General features: G+C 36.1%; 1 protein-coding gene across 3 annotated transcripts; it reads left to right on the top strand.

The window, feature by feature from the left end:
• On the top strand, positions 1-26085 carry CXXC4 (CXXC finger protein 4). 3 transcript variants are annotated; one of them, XM_074322842.1, is made up of 4 exons: positions 1-246; positions 362-437; positions 2880-4240; positions 22066-26085. In XM_074322842.1, exons 3-4 carry the CDS (start codon positions 3137-3139, stop codon positions 22108-22110), a joined length of 1149 nt encoding a protein of 382 aa, XP_074178943.1. In that variant the 5' UTR covers positions 1-246; positions 362-437; positions 2880-3136; the 3' UTR covers positions 22111-26085. The 3 variants fall into 3 exon arrangements, with proteins under 3 accessions (XP_074178943.1, XP_074178952.1, XP_074178949.1); XM_074322851.1 differs by lacking the exon at positions 362-437; XM_074322848.1 differs by lacking the exon at positions 1-246 and having other exon boundaries at positions 259-437.

The raw sequence follows: 26085 nt of genomic DNA on the forward strand, positions 1-26085 counted from the left end.
AGAGAGAGAGAGAGAGAGAGAGGACTCCCCGGCTCCCTCCCTCCCTCCCTCGCACACAGCGACTGGAGACGGACGGAGAGCAACGCGCTGGGAGAGGAGAGACCACCGAGAACAGCCCCGCGCTCTCACACATACACTCACACTCGGCTCTTTCCTCTCCCCCCCACCTCCTCCTCCTTCCACCCCCACCACTAACACCATCTCCTCCTCCTTCTCTCTGCAACAAGAAAAAAAAGCCATTTACAGGTATTTTTTTTTTGATCCGCATATTTATTTATCCCCCCAACAGTTTGTTTACAAGTATTAAAGTTGTAATTGGGAGCTGCCAAGACACATCTGGATTTGTGTTTCTTTGTGTTAGGGGGTGATGTGCAACTAATTAAAGGCAGACTGGCAGCGTCTGCAAATTCTAAGGCTCCCCAAATAAAAAGAGACTGGTAAGTGATTGTTCTTTCTCTTTCTCTGGCTTTTCTCTCTTAAATGTTTGCTGTCCGTTGGGATTGTAAAAGTAGATTATTAATGCTGGACTCCAGCAATAAAAGGCGTTGCTGTATTAATTTATTAATTAATCTGCACCCGCCCCTCCTCCTGAATGTTAAATATGACCTTTGCTCTCTATGTCTCTGGTAGACCAGACACATACAATATTAGACATGTACAGTCACATTGTTTAAAGGCAAAACAGGATCATGAAGTATGGATGTCTAATTTAGCTTTGGAATAGGACTATAGTTATTTGTGTGTGTTTTATTTTGCTTTTTAAAGAAAATCCAAACAATAGCTGTGGCTTAGGTACCTTTTTCATGCTCCAGAGATGCATTGATTAAACAATAATGACCTGGATCCTGGGCACAATCATTTTCTACAGTTTCTGGTGGCATTAAACCTTGAGGGAGGAAGGGGGAGGTGATGGCAACAAGGAAAGCTTGTGTTTGGAAACACCACTCTAATACTCTGAAAAGGGGACATTAAATTATTTCTTTATTTGGAACAAGGTCAAAAGACTAAAACGTTGAAATTTTCCCCTCCACTCAATGTGATGATATCTAATGCATGGTTGGCATAACTAGTTTTGAGGAGCAGTTACAATGTGATTCCTGGAAACTGAAGCTATATGCATATTCTTGCTGTGTCTGCCCCCACCCTCTTCCAAGCATCAAGAGTATTTAGCCAGGAGCATTTTGGGGGCACCCTTTGTATTGCCATCAGAGCTCTGAAGGGAGCAGTTTTTCCTAATGCGAAACCACAGAGGTGGTTCCTGAGTGATTAGGGACTTGCTGTGATTGAAAGATGCCTGCTAGCTTCTAATCCAGCCTGGGGTGAGGTTCCTTATCTTGATTTACTTTGCCTAATAGGGATTTGTTTACATAAACCCCCTTTTTTAGGGCACCTCATAAGCAGGTCTTGAAGTTTCTGCACTTGGAGTTTGGGCATAAATGGTTCATTAATCTAATTATAAGCATAATTACTATAATTGATATCCATTTTGAACTGAATATTTGAGACTGAGACTACTGGGCCCCATTTAGAATTCCCTGAACACCATATTCTAGACCAATATGTGGGCTTCAAAAGATGCTACAAAAAGATATTTTGGCCTAAAAAAAATATCTGGAAACAAAGAAACTGTTGTGTTGTGTTTTTTTTAGGTTCATATACACTTTATGTCTTTGCTTTTCTTCTTAAAAGGCTGTGATGTACCTCTCCCTCTGTAATAAACAACTAAAATACCTCTTCCTAAAGCAAAATAATGGCCTATAAGCAAAGAGATGAATGCAAATATCCAGTTAACATTAAACTTTCCTCTTAAAAGGGGCAAAAGAAAAACATTTTAATGGTTATTTCTTCAGGTAAACAACACCTTAAGGGACAACACTGCTTCCCCCCACACACACACACACACATACATTTACTTAATGTAAAAACCAGAGACTGACAGATCCTCACACAAAAAAAGTCCCATGCTTTCTTCTTGTCTTGGGAAGAGACAGGAATCTTCATCAGGAATTATTGGGAATATTCTTACAGAGGCTGCAGGCACTTGTTTAAAACCTGTGACATTTTTTGTATTATTTCAAAAAAATAAAATCTAGTCCACCTTTTTTCCCTTTCTTTCTTCTAACAAGTATAACACCACCCTCTTACCCCCACCAAGCCCCACCACCAAATGGCTTGTACAATTGAGACCTGTCCTTGGTCCATTGAATTAAGACCCTAACAGAGCCAGCTGTGCTGGGATTCAAACTAATGACCGCAGACACAGAAGGACACTGTGGCAGCTGGTAGTTCTTTTTTCCCTGCCTCTTTAGTTCAGATTGTATGTGGGCAGTCTCTTAGCTCTCAGTTGTATTGTGTTTGCTTACAGTTTATACTAGGCTGTATTGTAGACTTTCTCTGTACTTCATTTGCTAATTTCCTGTTCATTTTCCTCATAGGGCCATTGCTGTTTTCTACTTTACAGCATTTGCATGCCCAGGCAGCACTTGTTCACACATTTCATAATGTTTAAATGCCCTCTGCTTATAGGTAGTATCGCCCTCCCACCCCTGATTTGCATGTCTTTAGCACTCCAATTGCCCTTTTCCCTCAGCATTTGTCACCCCAGTCTTTCCTCTTTCCCTGGGTATCCTGGCTATTAATACATTTTCTCAGGAGGGTTATAAGAATAGGGGGGAGGAGCTGTGGTGTGCAGCAGGGAGGAAGGGAGCAGGGTTGGGAAGGTTGTGTGTGTGGGGGTCATGGCTTGATGATTGTTACGCAAACGACCTGACGAAGAATGTGGGAGCTTTCAGTGTAAGCGGTGGGGTACCGTGAGGAAGGCTGTTTATTTTTAATCTTCTTCCTCGTGCAGCTCGTTGGAATGACTTTCTTTATTTTAGTTGTAACAGTTGGAGGATAATGCAAAGGAAGACACTGCCTGGGAATTCACCGTCTGTGGAAATGCGCCCCAGAGAGAAATAAAGCAGTCTTCGCCTTGCTCTTCCCACCCAGACCCTCTTTCCCCTCCCGCCTCGGCCCCCATCCCAACACCACCATCACTCCCTTCCCTCCCCCCCACCTCCCCCCTTTTCCTACCCAGGTGTCGGACCAGACGGTCCCCACTTCCACCCTGCACCCCTTCTTCCCCCCCTGCACCATGAACACCAATGTCTGCGTGGAGCCCGGGCCGAGCCCGGAGGCCCCGGGCTTGCCCAAGGAGAGCCACCTGCCCGAGGGGGCCTTGAACAGCCTTGTGGATTACAACTCGGAGATGGAGCGTTACCGCTCCTTCGCCACCTCTTTCTACAAGACCAACGGGGGCGCCTTCCCGCAGGCGGCCAAGATCGCGCGCATCACCACCCCCATCTTCCCCAGCAGCGCCGCCGCCGCCGCGGCCGCCGCGCGCATCGGCATGTCCCCCTGGAACTGCGACAACGCGGCCACCGCCGCCGCCGCCACCGCCATGCTCTGGGGCAGCGGCGGGGGCGGGGGCGGCGGCGGGGGTGGCGGCGGCGGGGGCGGTGGCGGGGGCGGGGGTGGCGGCGGCGGGGGCGGGGGCGGGGGCGGCGGGGGCGGCAGGAAATCCTCCTCCGCCGCCGCCTCCTCCTCCGCCTCCTCCTCTGCGATCCTCCCCGCGGGCGGCGGCGGTGGCGGCGGCGGCGGCAGTGGCGGCGGCGGCGGCAGCGGCGGCGGCGGCGGCAGGACCAGCATGCACCACCGAAACGACTCCCAGAGGCTGGGGAAAGCTGGCTGCCCGCCAGAGCCGTCGTTGCAAATGGCAAATACTAATTTCCTCTCCACCTTATCCCCTGAACACTGCAGACCTTTGGCGGGGGAATGCATGAACAAGCTCAAATGCGGCGCTGCTGAAGCAGAGATAATGAATCTCCCCGAGCGCGTGGGGACTTTTTCCGCTATCCCGGCTTTAGGGGGCATCTCATTACCTCCAGGGGTCATCGTCATGACAGCCCTTCACTCCCCCGCAGCAGCCTCAGCAGCCGTCACAGACAGTGCGTTTCAAATTGCCAATCTGGCAGACTGCCCGCAGAATCATTCCTCCTCCTCCTCGTCCTCCTCGGGGGGAGCTGGCGGAGCCAACCCGGCCAAGAAGAAGAGGAAAAGGTGTGGGGTCTGCGTGCCCTGCAAGAGGCTCATCAACTGTGGCGTCTGCAGCAGTTGCAGGAATCGCAAAACGGGACACCAGATCTGCAAATTTAGAAAATGTGAAGAGCTAAAGAAAAAACCTGGCACTTCGCTAGAGGTCAGAGGAGATGATTTCTTGTTTCCCAGTCTCCCCCCTCCCTTCTCACTCCCCTCTCCTCTTCCCTTCAGGGCTTCCTGTCTGGCTTCAAGATGCAGTGCCCCTTTCCTGAAGCTTCATTCGGGTTGTAGGATACCGGTGTCGGTGGTGTGCGGAGGGCACAGCCTCTCCACCACCCTCCCCAACTGCACTTCCCTGGAACCGCCCTCCAGATGGGGAGGGCGCCCCTCCTTTTTATCTCTGAGGGAAAACTAATGTAATTGGTTTGAAAAATCAGAACTTTCACATTCAGTATGGTCAGAAATTTCCCTTGGTGGTTTCAAATGCCCTCTTCCCCTTATTATTTTTAAAAGTATCTCTGCCCAAAGGATTGGACACATCACATCCTATATAATTTTATTAGCTAAGAGAGACTTACCAGTGGTCCAATTATAACAGTGAGGACATAGTTTGTGGCACACAAGCCTATGTTCCCATTAAAATACACACACACATACACACACACAAATCATTGAAGCTGAAATAGAGGGGTTCAAAAGGGGATATTCTATCCCTTTCTACAATAGTTTTTCTCCTCACCATGACACAATGTTTCTGTTTACCATTTTATTTTGTGCATATCTGGTATTTTTTGAGAAAGCAGAAATAGTATGAAAGCTGAACACCACCTGCAATTTTTAAGGAGATGTTGACTTAGAATAAAGCGATCCAATTAGTTCATTTTGGGCAGGTAATGGTAATTTTATTTAAACATGGTTTTACATGGTTTCAGAAACAAGTGATACCTAAAACTCAGTTGTCGAAAAGATGTGCTTTGGGCTGTGTATATGACAAAGTAACCATATTTGTGGTTACAAAATTGTGCTATACACCAAGCACAGTTTTGATTGATACCCTAGATGGTCAATAATAGTTTCTTTTTCCTATATGTCCTTAAAACAGACAATGTACAGATTCTCACTTAAGTAATTGTTAAATTAGGCATTTAATTATGTTAAATACAGAGATTGATGTGTTTGGTGGGAATTTCATAATGGAAATTTCATGTTTTGATCATATGGTCAAAACAAAAAAGGGAAATCACAGGTAAATGGTTTGGTGGTATTTTTAGGCAAGAGATATGGACAAGTAATCATATTTAGCCCCTTGATAAAATTTACAGATAGGATGGCTAGATGTTCATATGTACATGAGAACATAGGTAGTGGATTTAGCCTCAGAGAGTATTCTGTGGGCTGGATTATAGGGTAAGAGTGGCTCTCACAAATTATCATCAGAAAGAAACCTGCACATTCTTTTAAAAAATTGTGAACACTGCTTCAATGAGTTTTCACCATGAAGGACTGGTAAAAGAACAAAAGAGTTAAAGATCTTTGTTGCAGGTTTGAACACAAAATAAGATACAGATTTCTAAAAAGTTCTATTAATATAAATTAAAGCATGTAGCACTTTGGGATTCAAAGAAAAATCAGTATATATTGGTAGCATCATTAATTGTGATCAGTTCCATCAAAATGTTGCATTTGTTTCTCTATAAAATAACTCATCCCTTTGTCAAAAGTTTGTATTTTATTCAGGGTGGGTGGGTATTACATTTCCATTGGCAACTGTGCTTGAGTAAAGATAGTAGCAATTTAAAATATATAGGTCCATGTATTTTCTTAGGTGGCAAAAATTAGTTTTTAGCTTTTGAACTTCTCTAGGTCTCTAAGACCCATGGTAAATTAAAGCTCAGTTCATACTGAAATTTTCTGTTAATACCCAGTTGTTAAGAACTACATGGCTTTTATTTTTCCTCTTGAACTATGGTATCTAGAATTATCGATTTGGTATTACTAATAGGCCTCATCTTTAGCTAGACCCATGGCACTGTCTGCGTCCCAATTTAGGGTATTTAGTGGATAGGACCAATGTATAATTCTGATGTATTTAGTAAGTGACCACTCTGAAGGAATTTAATGTGAATACCAATAGGTTTTCTGCTGATTTGCCCCTCTAAGCAAATTTCATAAATTTCGTTACTTCTCCCTTTTGATAGTTTCCCCGCAAACTTGTGATGTTTACATTCCTTGGGCATTTTGATCACATATGATTCCATAGTATTGCCTTTTCTTCTTTTTTAAACTCCAGGTGCACGAAAGTTCTGTGGCTCTTCAAAAAATGGGGTGTGAATGATAGGGAAACAAATCTCTGTTTGTAGAGCTCTCTGAAGATGTTTTCCTAAGTACATACTCTTCCTACCAGAGAATGGGGTGTGGTTGAAGCCTAAGATTATTAGTAGAATGCTTTTTGGTGGAAAAAAAGAAAAAGTGTGTGTGTGTGTGTGTTTAGTATGGTTCTATCTAGGTCATTTTTAAAAGGCAATGGCAGCATGATTGCCTTAAGCACATGTATAACCACCCAGTTATGGTTGTAGGAAACCAGCTGGCAGCATGTCAGAGTGACAGGGTTTACATGACTGAACCAAAGCTGGAGCAGTGGTTGTGTGTTAGTGAAAAGCCCCCCTGCTGACCTGCTTCCCTCTCTGATTTGGTTCCTATAAGTTATCATCATCTATAGAGATGTTTTAAAGATTGGATAGATGCCCTAGCTGAGGATAGTAATTTGGGGATTCGTTATGGATATACCTGTGGATTTCAGGGGTAAATTCAGTAGCTACTATTTGTTAGCTTTAAATTATGGACACTGATTAATATCGGGGTCATAATCATTACTTATATTCTTATTTATCACATCAAACCTCATGTGCCCTTCTTTTCTTTGACTTATTCTTATCCAAAAGATTGGAGGCATAAGCAGATTTTCAGGGTGAGTTAACTGAAATTAAGCCACACTCACATGAATGTGTTGGGATTCTTGCCCATGTTTTTTTTTTTAAAGCCTTCCATCTAGCATTCTTTTTAAAACTGCTTTACTTATCTCCACAGTTTCTCCTTAGTCTCATTTTAGGAGCATCTTAATGGCTTAGAAATTTGTCTATAAATCACCTCCTTAATAAAATTCCATATTATAATGCACATAAAACTAATTTTTCTGTGATACTGCATATAACACTTCATTTTGTCAATTACTATATTTAACAATTACCACAAGTTAGTTATTCAAAGCAGTTATTACAAATGCTGTATGCCCCGTATGTGACAAAACTTATCTTAAAAATTTGTATCCTAAATGATCAATATTATCAGATATTTTAAGAAACGTGGTTATATATTATGATAATAAATTATATAACAGCACTTTGTCTCATACAAAGGTGATCCTTCAGATTTTATATTCACAGCAGTTACATTTCTGATACTAAGATCTAACTTTTTAAAATATCCCAACTTGATATGGCTCCAGGGATAAAATTGTCCCTAGGGCAACCGCAGCCTCTTAGGCCGTGAACATTGTTCAGGTGACATGATTGATCTCTGTGGGACAGCATTAGAGACCACACAGATCTGGTTTCTCTCCCATTAGCTGATTTATGGAATTACATTAGTAAGCAGCGCCTCGGGAGATTTCCCTGCCCCCACTCTTGGCTCTCTGCTGCGAGTTACACACTGCCACCACCCAGGCTTTCCCTGCACTGGGGGAGGAACATGAAAGGGACACATTAGAGTGAAAAGACTGAGAAACTAGAAAGTCAGGAATAAGGATAATTCCATTCTCTGTCTTTTGTTTTCTCTCTTTAAAATTTATCTGCTGGATGTACAGGCCAACAATTATTTTCCACAAGTTAGGCTGAACTTCTAACGGGTTTGGTGGAAAACATCCAGATATTGCCCTAAACTTGATAACTTGATTTAGAAGTGTTTTAGGGGTGGGAGGTGGGGCACACATTACATGTATGTGCTGTTCTATGAGCCCCAACCACACAAATGGCAATTGTAAAATTCTGGACACAGTGTTGTCTGCAATTTGTACAGAAGGAAAGCACCTGCTTCCTGAAGAAATAACATTTGCAGAAATTCATTGGTCATACATAAAGTAGGTGTGTCACTTAAACTCAGTCTCTGTAGTTAAATAATGAAACCAGTCAATAATTGAACATGTCATAAGTTTTTGAAGTTTGGTGACTTTAAAAAAATTTATAGGTAAAATACACGTTTTATACCTTAAATCGAAACATCTACTAGTTTGTCATTTTAGATTATAATTTAAAAATGAGTTTTCAATTTTTAGTTTCAAGAATCAAAAGCATACCAGCATAAAAATATAAATTTTTGTTTTAATCTCAAGATGCAAATACATAACTGTCAAAGAGAAAGATGAATTTATTTTCAATAAATTCAAACAAAATGATAGATCTTAACACTAGAATGTAATGAAGAAATAATGTAGGAAAAAGACACTGAATTTCATAAGTGAAAAGAGAAAAGCACAGAAAAATTCAGCTTTGACTGAAGTACAAAATAGATTTGTAACCAAGGTATCAGACTGTGATACAAGTCTAATGAGATTCTCTTTCCATCACCAAATTTAACACAAGATAGTCAAAATTATTTTTGAAAGAACCATACACTTTTAATAATTTCTAAATGAAAACAATACCCCAAACCCATCCAAATATCATGTAAATTATGAGCAATCTTTTGGAATGCAGTTAGGAATAGTGAAAAGAAAAAAGTAATTAAAATTCATTTGTAAATTGTCCTATTAGAATATTTCTTCAAAATTCAATCATCATGAAACAAAATACAAACAAATAAACAGTTAGCAAGCCAATCAGAGTAAATCAACAACAACAACAACAAACTTTAGACTTCAATTTAATCTGATAAAAATATTTGGGTATTTTAAATAAGAATGGAAACTGTAGTGATGAGGGAAATAAAAGTTACTTGATCGTAAAACTTTTTAATAAATTGATTACTATACTGCTACATATTTTGGTTAATCTTAGCCAACTGTTTTCCTGGGTGAATAGTTAAGAGTTTTGTATAGTTTGACTTGCAGCCTGATAAATACAAAACGATTTAATAAAACATAGTCTGTAAAACTAAAAGTTGAAAGGTATGCAAAAAGGATGGGCATTTCATCCATATTTGCTCTGGTTTAATGGGTTTGAGGCTGAAGGTCTGTGATGGGGTGACCCTGGAAACACTGGTAGAATATTCTTTCTGGAATGAAAAGTAAAACATAAAACTATTTGAGTATTCCTCAGAAATAGGTTGTAGGGTGTTTCATGCAACACTTCTGAAGTAGTTGGTTCTCTTAGAACTTACTGTGCAACCTCAATTGGTCAGATTGTCTGAATATGTAGCTCACTTTTACCAGAAAACAATTTACTTTTTAAGCATAACAAAATGCCCTGCTATCTCATAAATGTCACAAGGGTAGACTTGTTTCCATTTCTGACATTTATTTTTCCTCATCTTACACGAAAAAAATTAAACTCATGTATTCATCATATAAAATATATAATTAATAGGTTAAATTCAAGATTTATAGAAAGGCCCATGTAAATATACAAATTGGAGAAAGGACTGCTCTTTTATTAATAGCTGTGGTCTTATTTTTAGATTAGTTTTTAAAAAGCATAAATGAACCTGAAGTAATGGTAAAAATCTTTCATTTTTATAAGTTTGATTTTTAGTCACCGATTAGAATGTGAGATGATCTTGGCTGGGGAAGTGAAGCACTCTAGAAAATATGACTTTTTAGAAAAACTTGTTTTTCAGCAAGTTTTCTCTTTTTTGTAATTAGTGGACATTTTGAAGATTTTGTGCATGCATAATTATGTTCCTTCACTTGTGTTTCTGCTCATTCTTAACATACTTTTTCATCTAGCGTTATGCTATTATCCTTAGGAGATTCAAAATCTTGAGGGTAGGGGCACACCGGTGGTTTTGTCCTTCAGTCATATCTTGTTCCATCACATGCAAACACCTGTCCCGAAATTGAATTATTCTGCAGGGTAATCGGAAAGCCTCCCTGCATTCAGCATCATATGTTTTCTGTTGTTTATTGAGTTATGTTGTACCATACTTCAGATGCGACAGCCATTTAATAATGTTGAAGACTTAGCTCTGCAGGGGCTAAGAGGATCCCAGCAGGCTTGTTAACTTCTACTCTAAAACATTATGAGAAATATTTTTCCTCTGTGAAACTTCGGGGCTTTCTCTTAATTTATTTTAAGAGCAGAAGAATCCATAGGTAGGTATGAGAGGGAGCCTGTTAAATTTTGTTTTGTTTTGTTTTTCTATTTCTTAATGTTTAACTCATCTATTTCACATTACATTTCTTACATACAATGGCAAAGCCAAAAATTAATTTTTCAAAGAACTGACACTAACGATGTATTTCTTTGGCTGATATAAACCAAATATAAGTTATAATCAGAAAATATACTACTAGTTTCTTGGCTTTTTATTTGTTTTATAATTAAAAATTACATTTGGGCTGCATGACCACATTTAGATAATAGGTTTTGGAAGAGGCTCCACTAGCATTAAGTAAGTTACCACTTAAACAGTGTTAAATACATCAGCACAACTTCTCTGACTTTATTATTTCCTCATCTATAAGATGGGGTTAATATCAACCTACCTTATATAGCTTTTTAATATTGTATGTAGGTTAATTTTTTTTGCATACTGGAAGATGCTATGCAATTTCTCATTCCTATTTTAAAGTCATCAATAAAAAGTAGAGTAGAAGAAAATTATGTTTAGAGATAATTCAGTGGACCAACAGGTTACTTAGAGTTTTCACAAATTAAAGCCCAGGTAGACTATTTTGTGACTTGCATTTTCTAAACATTGGTTTTAATCATCCAGTTCACCAAAACCTGGTTTGATTTTACTTGGAAAGAGATAAACCCAATAAACAAGTTTTCCTGTGCTTATACCTGTCAAATTGCCTACAATAGTAATCAGATAATTTAGTGTTCTTCCTTTTTCTCCGTCAAAGGCACATCGGCACGATTAATTTATCTATCTTTTAATAGCGTGTGTGTGTGTGTGTTTCACTTTACTAACTCGGTACCTTCATTTGGCTACTATTTACTTTATTTGGACAGATAGAGGGAATGATTCTAAATGTGAATTGTGAGTTTGAGAAAGTCATTGGAAGGAATAAATGGTTAAATGCTTGCTTATGAATTCTAGTTGGAGAACATATTTAACAAATACTGGAATACTGTACAGTTACCTTTGTTTTGAAAGATAGGTTTTGTGTGTGTGTGTGTGTGTGTGTGTATCAAACAGGTGGACATTTTGAAATAAAACGTGAGTGAAGTGACTACAGAGATTTCTTTTTTCTTTTTAATAAGAAGAGAGTATTTGTGAAGTAAGTCAGTGAGCTGTAATAGAAAAGGCTGGTGGTTTTCTGGGAGAAAACAGCAATAAGCCCTAAAAGACTAGGAATACTAACCAAAACAGCATTAAAAACAAAGGGGAAAGGATATTCAAGCCAGGAAACAATGCGGTAGTATCTAGAAGGCACTTTGTCAAGACAGGATATGGATGTCTGCTCTGCCTCTGCAGTTATAGACGTTTTGCCGAGAATGGAAACTAAAAACAAGGAAGATTTTTCATGACTTGACTCAGTACATTTGGTTTGGGAGTCAGAGTTGAGGCTCAAGTTGAAGTGGCAGCTGAATTTGAGACAAGGAAAAATAGATTGTGCTATAGCTGATAGTATTATTTTTATCCCTTTGAAACATTTAGTAGAAGGATTCCAAAGTGTAACTAAAAGAGAATACTTCCAAGATGGGTGGAAAATGTCCCATCTGGGTCTCATCTGCATCTAAATATCTAAATTCATATTTCCAGAAAATTCTTGAGAAAGTGAAGGAAGTGTCGGAGTATGGGGAAAACTGCTGAAAGTGCTGTTTGTTGCTCAAGGACTTAAAAAAAACAAACAAAAAAAACTCTGGATGATTGATGGTATCAAAAGAATAGAGATCAAGTAGTAGGATGAGAAGAAAAAGGGATATGTGTTTATAGATCAGGAAGAATCATGGGTATTTCTGTGTATTTCAGCAAATCTGGCAATTTCTGGAGAAGATACATTTTCTCCAAAACTTTACATAGTGAAGAGATGAAATACATTTTAAAAAGAATAATAGACTACATAAATTTAATTGTGTGGAAATGATGATTCTGAGTGATGGAGAATCAGTGCCAGAAAAATAACTGTGCTGGGAAAAGACTTATCGGTGGGAAATGTTCTTGTTTATTGGTTAAATGAGATCAGTGATGATTTTAATGGAGTCAAGAATAAGGAAAAGAGATAAAATTCTCAGTTGTATGTAGATGGATGAGAAGTGAGAAAATGTGGAATCTCCTAGTAAACATTACTTTGCTCTAATGTTCATTCATGAAAAACAAAATAGAGACCACTGGCATTTTTTTCATCCCGAAGGACATATATATTGGATCTTGTATGTAAGGCTGCTATATAGAGAGTTAAATTCATTATGAAATGGAAGGGCTTTGGATTTTACTTGGGTGATTCTCTTCACATAAATATGTTATTTCTGTGGCATGAAGCTGTGTTTTTCAAACTCCAAATGATAGCACATTAGTGGTCCATGAAACCAATCTGTTGGCTTACCACCAGGATTTTTAGAAAGCAGAATAGAGTAGAACGAAAATATATGAGTGTATCACATGTAGTAAGAGTCCATATTGTTAAACTTCTGCATCAATAATGTATGCATGCATAAATGTATATGTAGGCACATACTAGGCTGCTGTGTCAAATGTACTTCTGACTGTTGGTTGCAGTCAAAAACGTTTAACAATAGTTGAGTGACAGCAACAACACTATCGAACAAGTCTGTAGTGAGGAAAGAAATTATATTTGTGAATGGAACAATGTTAACAAGATAAAACATAAAATTTAAATGTGTTTTTATAAGTAATGTGTCTTTACTTCTCCTAGACAGGTCTGTGTATCATGAATACATGGCAAACCATTGATCAGTTCAAGTCAACAAATCTTTAGGTAGGGACTGTTATTTTCTAAGACTTGTACTAAGTGCTGTGAATAAACACACACACACACACACACACACACACACACACACACACACACACAGGTACACCCATGTGCATACCCTAGCTTAAAGAACTCAAACTTTTCTTTATTCCTAACTGCCTTTTTCCAATACCCGTGTTGTTCCCTAACAATAGAGTATCTTATTTCATCCAAGATACTTAGTTTCCCACGTACAATCTTAATTCTCAGTCTAAGAAATGGGCATATTTAACATGATATAATTGAAATTTTAGAAAATTCTGGAAGCATCTCACACCTATGTAAAAATCTTGAGATTCATTAATTCATCCTTGGCTTAATTCTTCCCCAGATCTAGATAAGAAATACAAACTGCTGTCTATGGTCTCTACCTGGCTACCTCATGCAGTTATGTGGTGTACTATTGTTTTCTGTTAGTATTACAGAATTTTTCAAGGAATGAAAAAAAAGATAACGTTCCTTGAACACTTCAACATACTGAGAATTTACAGTATGACTTGTTATTTCAAACATATTTTACAGAGTGCTGGGTGGCAACCCTTATTTGACCTGAATAAGAGACAGGGCCATACTGAAGTAAAGGAAGGAAAAAAGAAAAGGAGGGAGGGATTGAAGAAAGGAGGGTAGGCAGGCTGACTGTAGTTTTACAGATTAAAAGGAATTCAGGAAGGAGCCTGTTGGCAGAAGGGATTATCATGCTCAAGGTCATCTTTTTGAGTCTGGTTTAAATAAGAAATTAGTGGAAATGGTTACTGTCTCAACATTTTTGAAAAGATGACACAACTCTGGGTTTAGACCTAGTAGAAGCACTTAGCATTGTTTCTTCTCATTTACTAGAGTGGAAAAAACAGTTTCAGGGAAACTAACTAGTTTTTTCTTTCTTCTAATTTTTCTTTTTTTTTTTAAGATTAATTCTTTCAAGTCTGCAATTAGAAACATAGAAAGGCCAAGATGAGAAAACTAGTGCTCAAAATTAATGATGGTGTTTAGGGAGATAGACGCTTTCCAGCATTCATACAGAACTAATTGTTCAAAAATAGTATAATTTATAAAGATTATAAGAAGAACTTCCTGTAAAATACAGAATTGCACATATGAAAAAGACTCCAGAAAAATTACAAAAAGAATATTAATCACTGCATCTTATAAATCATCTGCCTGAGAAAATGTTGGGCTTATTAGTTTACTTTGCTAGTTAACTATGTGAAAATGAGTATGTTTGCAAAAAGATGGAGCACATGATACTTATACAAAAAGTAGTTCATGAAAATTCCCTGAGGAGAAATTTGAATCTAAATACTTCAAGTCTCGCTGATGTTGTGGTAGTAGAGACTTCTTACAAGTGCATATCCTCTGAATAAGGGAGATTACCCAAATTATCTTCTAAAGAGTAACATATCATAATTTGATAAAATTAAATTCTAATAATTTTTACTGTATATCTTTTATTACTTAAAAAAGAAAATTAAGGAGAATGACTGAAAGAACGATTTTGAATTTTAACATTCATTCAGATGGCAACTGCCGTTATTAAACATGTTTTTAAAGACGAACTATTCCAAAAGCCACGTATTATTTTCAAAAAGATAATTCTAACCAAGTACATTATTGTGATAACATCTAATTGACTGAAATGCTCGAAATTTTCTCTGAATTCTTCTAAGTAATTCATGGACATAAAAAATGCTTTGGTTTCTAGGCTGGTTCTGCCTCAGTGTTTGGATTTTTATCATAGACGATTCTGAACAAAATGAAGTTCAATGACTAAATCCAAAATTTTACAGAATTCAGCTTAAGAGAAAAAATTCTATCAAACTTATTTTCACTTTTTTATAATACAGAAAAAAATGAATATTTCCTAAATTCTCAGATCTGTAATAATCAAAGAGAAGCACCATAATTTGAATTGCTTTTATAGAGGTTAGGTGTAGCTAATATATTTTATTTGCATATTAGCTAGAGGCTGTCCAAATCATAGCTCTCGTGGTTTTAAAAATAACATCTTAATATATATTTTTAAGTTACCTCCCATTTCCTCACATTTTACATGAATGTTTTTCTTCTCTTCTATAAAAGAACAAGAAAGTTCACTGTTTGCTTTAGAATTGACCTACATTTTCAAAATTGTCCAACAACTTGGTCATGTAAAGAATGCTGATTGTTTTCAATAGTTATTAGCAATGATCTCACCTAAAGGTATTGTTGTATTCAGCAGGAATTAGTTCAGTGACTTTGAGGGGAGATAGAATAATTTAACTTTTGTCTCTGCAGTGTGTGTGTGTATGTGTGTGTGTGTGTATTCAGATTTATTTATAACCATCTATATTTACATATATATATTCATAAATGACATATAAACATAAATAAAATGAACTTTAAATACTTTATTCGTTCTTGACAGTATAGTATTGATTTTATTAAACTAATTTTTGCTTTTTAAATCTCAATTATACTTTTAATTTTCTTTTACTCTCCTTGTACATAAGGTTAAAAATACTATATAAAGCAATTTTTCAAAAACACCTTCTTAAATTTGCGGATCAAATTTTTTAAATTTGTGGAAAACTTTTCCTCTTTCTGCTGGTACCTTTCTATTATAATTTATTTTCATAGGTCAAAGAACATTTCAATCATTAAACTACTATTTATAGTACAGTAAATTTACTTATTTGTTGGAATGATGAGGTTTGAAGTGTTTTACCAAATACTTCAAATATAATTGAATTATAATAATCATATTATGTGATTGAAATATAATAATCATATATCGCATTAATCAAGAGACTTGCCTAAATAAAGTAGTTATATTAGATACTAGGACCAAAAATGGGTGCCTTTTCTGGTCACTTCTTGACCAGTGTGAATCATGATGTTAAGCTGTTACTTTCCTTCCTACTCTTCCATTCCACACACAAATTCCCATTTGGACAGTTGTTTTCCTAACGGGTTCTACCGTCATATTGACTTAACTTAGTACCTTCACAACATAATATATAAACTCATCTTTCGTTTACAAAAGTTAGCCAGGCTTACCTTCTAAAATCTTGCTGTCATAGTCTGAAATCCTGCCATCTCAGTGGTGATGGTGATTCTGCTTATTTTCAAGGCAGAAGTAGCAGGAGCCCTCAGAGCACCCATTCAAATGACAAAGCCATCTCTAGTTCTCTACCATAAATCAGAGACATCCTGGCCACAAATGCAATTTGGAAACCAAACAAGTAAAATGTTCCCTATAATCATTACCTTAGGCCTCCAAAAAATTGGGTCCTTAAATTACTCAGTTACTTATTTGGTGCTTTCCTCCTTTTAAAGAGGAGTCTAATATTCTAATTAGTGGTAATATTGATAGGTGTTGTTAGTTAACATCTGGATAATAGCCAAAATCAGATGTGAGTATACCAAAGCTTTATACAGATTATATGAGAAATAAAAGTGAATTATGAGAAAAGTTAACCGTGTGTGTGTGTGTGTGTGTCTATGTATATATATATGTATGTGTGTGTGTGTGTGTATATGACATATATGATACATGTGAGTATATATATTACAGCAGAATCCAAGGAGAAAGTAAGTTAGGTATAACTTAAAAAGTGAAAACAGAACAGTGCCCTCCACAACTAAGATTGAAGGAAAAACGTCAACTTGACTTGGAAAAAAGTCCTGGAAGTATACACTGTTCCCCAATAAAGTCCTGTTCCCCTTCCCCCAATAAAAAAAAAAAAAAATTCTTAAAAAAAAAAGTGAAAACAGTGCATACGTACATCAATCCTTGTGTTTTTGAATTAAGGTATTATTATTAAAATGTAAAGTTGTTTTTTGTTATAATAGGAAATTATTGGACTGTGAGATTATCATTTATCATAAGATAATTTTTCTCTCAGACTTACTGACCTCTGCTGTACCTGGATTTACTAATAATTCTATTGTAATTTCTGGATTATGATTTTTAAAATGTTATTTGCAAATAGAATATAGAAAAACATTTCTGCTGAAAACATTCTGAGGGGGTCTCTAACATTTTCTAGGTATTATTTTAGACCAATTCATTATCCAAAGATTTGTATTAATGTGTATGTGTGTGTATTCACATTCATAACATTATATATAATATAATTTCCCATTTCCATTTATATACAACTTTCCACTAGTAAGTTTTGAAATAGTGTCAGTATATGTAACTTGATATTTTAGCATTCTTTGTGAATCAAATCTTGGTTAAAAAGTGCTTTTTTTTTTAATCATCGGGAATTCTTTTCCTTTTGTTCATCTAAAACACCCCACGGGGTGAAAAGTATCAAAAGAGGACAAAACAACATATAATAATATATCTAACGGCAAACTAGTGACTTACTATTTTCTTTTGTCATATTTATTCACATACTTTCTGTTGCAAAATTCAGTGGTTCATTAAGGTTTTCAAGTTCTAGTGTGAAGAGGTAAATCAAATTCAGTGGTGGTTTCCAATTTCAAGGCCTCCAATGCCCAGGAGTCCAAAAGCTTACAGTAGGACTCCTCACAGTGAAAATGGTATTTCAAAAGAGTTTACAAGAGGCTGTATTGGCTAACTACAGTTTGAAATTGCTTTGCTTTTGGTTGGAAAAAGCATCATTACGTGGGAATCAGAAAATGATTGGATGACTTACGTTTCTTTAATAATAAATGGGAGTGGAAGAAATTGTTTTTTGATTAGTGTAAGAATAATGGTACCCCAAAATACTGACTTCAGCTTGGAAATCACTGCATTAGAGCCATCCTGTTTCACAGTAGAGTTCTGAACGCTTAGGCAAATCACTGAGTTTTGAATTAGAAAGTGTATGAGTAAACATTGGGAAGATATTTAACTTTAGTTACAGAATTTGCTAAGGTCATCCGTATTACCTCGATTTATAACATGTATTCTGCAGTAAAATTTAGCATTGAGTTATCTTTAATTTGCTCTTCAAAAACTCATGTCGAGCTCATTTAAAATGATTAGTTTTACTGCCTCCTGAATACTGCTGTATTTTAAATATTGTATTGAGATATGAATTGCCAGTGCCACCTATCTCCATATGTACAGAGTTATAGAAACACCATTTTCAGTTTTTAGAAAGTGAGATTTTTATCAGACTTAATATATTTTAACAAGAGTATGTAGAGGCCCTGAAGATGCCACATAGTCCGTGTGACTGCTTAGCAAGCACCAAAAAAGAGAAAGTCATGCTTAATTCTTAAGGTGGCCGCTTTTGGGAATCTTATTTATTTTATATTGTTTAATTATTTCTTCATTGCTGATTTAATGAAAATGAAACTGAAATACGTTTCTTCCAGAGACATATTAATATATAATCATATTTTAAAAAGTAAATGTAAAATGTTCTTGGGTTTGGATTATAGCATTCTTCTATTCAAGGAAATACGCTGGCTTTTTAATGTTATTTAGGAGGGAAACAGAAGCTATTCCTTTAAGCTTGAAAGTTGTTTCATATCTGGCTCATATAGGGATGACTTCTCTGGAACACCATGCTTTACAGCAGTACCTGAAGGAAAACTGGGGCTGCAGGTTTTTCTCCCATTCTCTTGGGAGCACGACGGCTCTTTGCCAGTGCTGGCACCTGCCTGAGCAGTGAGGGCTGCCTTAACCAATGCTGATCAACTCTAGTCTTTCCTTCCCCGCCCCCTTCTCTTCCTGGGGAATCTGGCTTTCCTGTCACTCAGGATAACAATTTCCTGCAAGCATCACTGAGATCCAGAAAGTCACTGTAATCTCATCAAGAGTGTGATTCCCCAGCTGGGACTCCTGAATTTATATAACCCAAAGGTAGCGGGGTCAGGGTGTGTAATCCCCCACGTTGGTGCTCAGAGCTCCTGTGCCATTTAAAATGGAAGTCCTCTTACAAAGATGCTCTCATTAGATGACAAAATTGGAGAAAGTATGTCCCCAAATTAGTACAGACTTAATCAAAACCCTGTAATTTAACCCAGTATTTTACCTGTGAAATCAATATTGCTTCACCCATCTTGAAAAGAATGCAGCCCAGCCCTAAAGTAAATTTCCAGTGAGCCCAGTGAAAATTGGGCAGGAGATTGGCTATGCATCATGCATTTTGTGTGGCCTATGGGGCACTGAGGAGCTTTCTTACATTTTTAACCCTGAAATAAAACTGTTAGAGAAGGGACACTTCAAGTTTCTGGTTGAATGCCTTGATAATTTGTTCTAATTGCTGTGCCGGTGATTTTCCGTAAGTTTTCTCACAGCTTTTAGGTGATTACTGTTCTAATCATTTTTAGGCTCCATGACCTCAAAGGTCTTAATATAAGAGAGAAATCATTTTTAAGAGATGCTTCTTTGCTTATCTTCTCCCTTCGTCTGGAGCAGTGGATTGTCCATAGCCTTATACGTATATGGAGATACATAGTGGTCTCAGTGTATGCACATCACAGAGCTATTTTGTGACAGAGCCTTTTAATATAGAAAACCAGCTCTTTCTTCTCTCATACTTGCACTATCTAATTAATTTTTGTTCTAACAGGCATTGAAAAGTGCTTATCTTTTTTCTTAAAACAATGACCTTTGATCTCAGGTGGCATTTTATAAAGCTTGCTTTTTCTGAATATTGCAAATAACACTGAGTAGTGGAAAGAGACACAGGAAGAGCAAAAAGTTGGAAAAGAGACTTAAAAATATATTCAAGACATAAGGAGTTCATCTTATTTAAAAAATATACTCCATGTATTTTTTCTGTTTATCTCTTATAAACATATATGTTTATCAGGATATAAAATTACATAAGTATATACTTACAATCTTGTTTCCAGTTGGCATCTGAGAGTAAGTTGGCATCTCTGTCATATGCTATACATGTAAATGTGAATATACATGAATATATATGCACATGTTTATTTTTCATATGTGAGTCTGTAATTGCATAGCTATGCTTGGATCTAACTTATCTTGTTAAAAACGACTACATTTATCTAAGTATGCATACTTATATAAAATTTATTCTTAGTTGGCATCAGGCAGCAAGTTGGCATCTGGTATAAACTTCTAAGTTTTCATTTACTGCTTATGTGTGTGTGTGTGTGTGTGTGTGTGTGTGTGTGTGTGAAGCATGAATATTACAATGAATATATTATGTTTCCTTTAATTCCTTTAATGATAATTAAATAAATGTGATGAGCATATGTAATTATTACATTTATCATTCAAAAATTAATTTTAGAAAGCAGTGAAGGGTTTTTTCTCAACCAAATGATGGGGATCCAGGTATGCCTAGTGAGCTAGAGAGAATAAAACAGATGAAACCATGAGGAGTCAGAAGCAAAATATAAGATAAGAACTATTTTTTATGGTAACAATGGACCTTTTTATTTGGGCTTTCAGAAAATACTCCATGAGTTAAATATCTTTGTATATACATATATGCAAACTTGGATTAGATAACATTAGTTTGTTCTTAACACATTCATTTTCAAATTTATTGTGTTGACTGTGAGGACAATTTTTAAAAATATATATTTTTAATGCAGATGGTGAAAATAGCTCTGCTTTCCAGAAAACTTAGTTTATACATTTAAATTTCAATTGACATCTTAATCATGTAACACACTTTAATTTTTAGATGGCATTACTAAAATAAGACTGTGTCAACCAAATAAGTCATGTGTGAGAACGTAAATATAAGCTAACCCCAATTAGTGAAAAGTGTTTATAGTGGCATTTTTATGTATTTTCTGAAATATAAAATTCAGGTGCTGTTAATCTTTACCAGGTATGTGCATGTGTTAGTGTGTGTGTATGTGTGTGTGTTTGTGTGTATGTGTGTGTGTGTGTGTGTGTGTGTGTATGTGTTCTATACCCATTCAATATTTTGGTGACATTCAACGTACCAGTTTATTTATCCTCAACAGTCATCTTATGGTCTACACAGGCTTGTTGGACTGGTCTAAGGCATAAAATCAATTTTCTTTCATTTGCCCCTACAGGAAAATTTATGCTTATCTTGTTTCTGATGTATCTTTAATATGTATTCTTGTGATTATGATTTATATAAAAAAAAAAGTATGGCATGATGAATTGCTGTAATGTTAAATAGAGAGGAAAATTCAGTACTGAACTACTGTTTAACAAGAAAACCCATAGTAACTATAAGCTTTTTGTTAAAAGCATTTCTCATATTTGGGTGCTAGCTCATTACTCCTTTGGAAATCTATAGTATTTTTATGGTACAAAGGGATAGTTATGTTCCATTGAGTATCATTGGTTAGTATAAGTTTGTTTCATATATATGACATTAATTTGGTGAAAATGTAGACTTACTTTAAAATAGTGATATATTTTGTCAGTATTGTTCTGATTAGATTATATTGCAGGAATGTTTCGCATTAGTAGTTGTTAAGTGATAGAAGTAAGATTGATGTAATATTTATTGTAGTCCTGTCATAAAAGAAATTCTCCAGAATAAGATTACTTCACTGAATTCTAAACATCAGCCTAGCATAGGATGCATATGTATGTAGCAGATACAGATGTTAAGCCTACTTGCTGGCTGGTCTTCCTGCAATTGATTAATAGTTTGAACCTTCATCTTTATTCTGATTTCTATCCATGTTCTAGGCTGTGTTGCCTCTATTTTTTAGACCAGTGTTTTTTAATCGTTATATTCAGTAAATTAGCGTTAAATTCAATATTCTAATTTTTGTAATATTCTAAGATTGAACACTTACATTTTTATTAAATGTTGAAATATACAAGTCATTATGTTGTGTATTGCTGACTAAAAATATTGTTGAGGTGTAAAGGAGAAAAATCTAATTTTATATTGGCATGGAAAGAAAGCTTAACTTGTTTTCTTGCTCTTTTTTTATAGAGAACACCTGTTCCCAGCGCTGAAGCATTCCGATGGTTCTTTTAAAGCAGTAGTATATCTTATTTTCAAGGCATTTGGAAGTGAAGGGCAAACTAATGTCTTGTTTTAAGAAACTGCTTAGTCCACCACTGAAGAAAATATCCAGATATTATTTTCATTTTATGTATAGGGGTTTCTTCAAAAAAAGGAAAAGAAAAGGATAAAAGACATATAAAAATAATCTGGGAGCTTGGGGAATTGGCCAGTCAATTTACTTTCAATATACTGATTCTTTCTTTGATGTAATTTAGCTATACTAGTGAAGTTGTTGTCTATTTTGAAAGTGGTTGTAAAAAAAAATAAGTTTAGGTAAACCCCTGCTGTAAAATCATGTATCTTTGCAAAGTACATATCTGTACTTCATTTTCAAATATATGTGTTTCAGTACTGTAAACTGTACAGATAGCAGCTTGTATTTTGTGTGTTTAGACACAAGGAGACAATCACGTCTGAGCATCTATGGAGATTAACAGTTTGTACACAACAGTATGGTTCTGCGAGTTAAATCTGGAGCAATAAATTTTAGCTTTAAATATTTTTTGCCAGTTGTTTCTAGAAGCAGCAACAGCAGTGGCATGTTTTGCCATGCGTCTTTCTGTAGAGACTTGATGCCAAGTTTTACAAGATGAAAAGATTATGATGCATCCAGCAATGACCTTCAGTTGTATTGTTATAAGAGGGGAAGATGTGATGAAAGTTTCAATTAATCTTTTGAGCACTATATTAGAGTAGTGGTTATGCACTTGCATTGCTTACAAACGAGCTGTACAGAAGGGTATACCTCCCAAATACTTAGTGTAGTTGACTTGTCTTGGGTTGCACTGTAAGACGGAGTACTCAGAGTAGTTGGAACATGCAGAATCAGTTGTATTAAAAAAAAAAATTAAACAGTGTTTTCTAGGATACAGAATAAAGTACCATATTTTAGGGGGAGAAATCCATGACTGACATCTTTTGACCAGTTCAGCAGGGCTGTATGTATTTTTTGTTTGTTTATTTTTTGCCTTATATTTTCGTAGGAAAAATAAACAATAAAATGTATCCAAATGTTTTAATTCCGTGTATGATGTTAAGGGGGTAGTTTTGTTTTAAAATTTGAACACATCAAGGCCTCCTGGATTGAGGCACGGCTAGGTATATTTGTAAGTTAAAAAGAATTAAACACGTTCATAAAAGTGAGGCATTTTAATCTTTTTATCTTCCTTTCTCATAGCCTCACAGTTGTACCTGTGGCCTTCCTCTCGGCCCTCAGTGGAATGTTCCATTGCTCCCATGTCCATTCTTGTCACTCGATGCTGTTGTCGTTCCTGAGAAGACAGGGCCCCACTCTGTGGAATTCCATAAATGCAAACAGCCCCCAAATACAAAGGAGTAATGCTTCATAGGTCCTGGGTCACCTTTTCATGTAGGATTTGGTTTTCTTATGGCAGTCAGGGTTCCTAAGGCTGTCCCAGGAGGACAAATATTATTTGTGATGACATGATACCTAAAAAGTTTGTTTATTTTTTGTCAGATATCATAGAGACTATTTTCAGCTTCAGCAATAAAACAGAGTTTAGCAAAAACACAGAGTATTGAAGTTGCCATGTTACTGTCATTTTTTGTTCTTTATCTACTAGCCAGTTATTTTAGCCTACGACATCCATTTAGCCTTTTGAAAAATGTTAGCAAAATGGATCATGCAAAGAAAAATAACTTGAGAAGAGAAAGGGTGATGAAAAGGACTCAAAATCTTAGAAAGACTAACAGATGAGTAATTTTAAAAGCCTACTTGTAGTTTTGAATGGGAAGTAATTTAACAGAGGAGATTTTTAAAAAACGTGGAAGGAGCACTTCATCATGAGGGTTCTGGAGGGAGGAAGGGTGGATAAGTTACAAATGCCAATGTGAAAAACAAGTATGTGTTAGTTAACTTGCCTAGAGTATGAATGCAAGGTCTACAGTTATGATCAAATTGCCTTTTTGAAGAAAGTTCATTATGTATTACATCTATCCATGTTTAGAGAAGAGAATTGAAAAATCACAGACTAAAATGTGCTGTATATTAATTTTGAGATAGCTTTCTATTTGCTGTATATTCCTTTGAGGGTTTCTAGTTAGAATTTCTATTTCTGCTGTAGGAACAATGAGAGCTATATGAGTTCTTTCTAGTTCCATTTTTATTTTACTTATTTTTTAACCAATTTGCTAATTAATTACAAGTAAGTGAAAACTTACTTTCACACTCGAACGGTAAGCTTGCTTTGCTTTTTGGAAAATGATTGTTATTACAGAAGTGAAACAAACTTTTTTCTATTCAGGCTAAATTAGGCATACAGTAACGTATAAAGATCTCATAGCAATGTACGGAGAGTCTAAAATACACGCTAGTGTTGCATGTCTTGATGTGTTTTTGTTGGTTGGTTTTCTTAAAGAACTTATAAATCTGTATATTGTAAAATGTGGTGTTTTACATGTCAATTCAATTTTTTAATGAAAGAAAATCTGTTGATTATTAAAATGGAAAAGTGTAGCTTTTCTTTAATTCTTATATGTTTTTATTCTTGAGATTGTTCTTTTACACCACCTTTTTTATGTTTTTGGTAAACTCTGTTTATATAATGTAGGTTGCGTATAAAGTTCTCGTTGATGATATTGAAAAAAGATATTACTCTTTCGGCCTCGCTCTAATTCTCTTCCCTCTAAACCTATGTACTGAGAACTTGTAAAGCATATCATTATGACCCTACGGGGGTGATTTAAAGGTTTACATTTTCATCATTCTAAAATACCAATGAAATGTAACTTTTAAAAATTCCTCACTGTATGTTTCATATTCAGTGTGTATAGATCATATGAACTATCTACACAGCTTAAAAAATTACATATCAGATAAGCCAACTATAACTTTGTAAAGAGAGGTCTACATACACAGGAGTCTTGCTTTCTCTAGGTGTAGATGAAGGGATGCCATATACTGTCAGCATTTGGGGAGAACATGGAGAATCCTTGGGGTGGTGGTGCATGGTGCACCGATTTCATTGTCAGCTGCACTCAGCACCCTAACATCATAAGAACACCATAATGCAAATCTCTTTCCAGGTTTTCAGACCAAAATGGCTTTCTGATGGATTCTACCTGTATGTGTACAAGTGGAGGAATATATACAGAAATGTGTCCATCCTTGAGAGAATAGACAAAAATAATCTTCCTCCAGTATAAGAGTATATAAAAATGCCCCCTGGTTGCTTAATCCTCAACACCCAACATCCTTCTTCTAAACACATGTATAGGGAGCAAGAGATGGTGAGCTTCCTATGAATTAATATTAAGCAATCACTAAAAGAAAGGAATATTCCTTTTCTTTCATTCAGAACCCCTAGCATGTAAGTTGTACAATTAATACTAAAACACATAAAGTCTTTAAGCTGATAGTATCTGTAATCAAATAATGAGAAAACGAAAGCAGTTAAATGAACACACCATTCAGGGTCAAATACGTTAGCAAAAAGCTGTAGTGGGTCTTTGATCATGGTTAGATTCACAGTGATATCAAACAGTTGGTTCTCATCTAACAGCAAATGTTTCAGATTTTGTTTTTATTAAATTTGGCAGTTTCACACTGAGATCTGTATTCCTAGTGAATGAAAGACAGCTACTATGTTAGGAGGGATTCTGTTTTCACAATTGAGAGGAACTTAGAGATACATCAGGAACATGGGCCACAAAATGTACTCCTTTCACAGTGTTCTCCTATTCTGAACTGTGCAGTTATCTATTACATTTTCTAATAGATATTTGTGTAAGGTGTATGTATGCTTGTGCAATTATAAAAAAGCAGTTTTGGAAAACAGTGTATTTATTAAAGAAAATTACTTATGGGGCATGTACAAAACTGTAAAAAATCTTAAAAAAAAAAAAAAAAAACACATTCAATTTGCCCAGTAAAGTTGTTTTTGTGAAATTTCTGTGTTGTTGAATAAAGGACTTTAGTATTCAAAA

This window comes from Rhinolophus sinicus, linkage group LG02 (assembly GCF_036562045.2).
Source record: "Rhinolophus sinicus isolate RSC01 linkage group LG02, ASM3656204v1, whole genome shotgun sequence".
Lineage (NCBI taxonomy): Eukaryota > Metazoa > Chordata > Mammalia > Chiroptera > Rhinolophidae > Rhinolophus > Rhinolophus sinicus.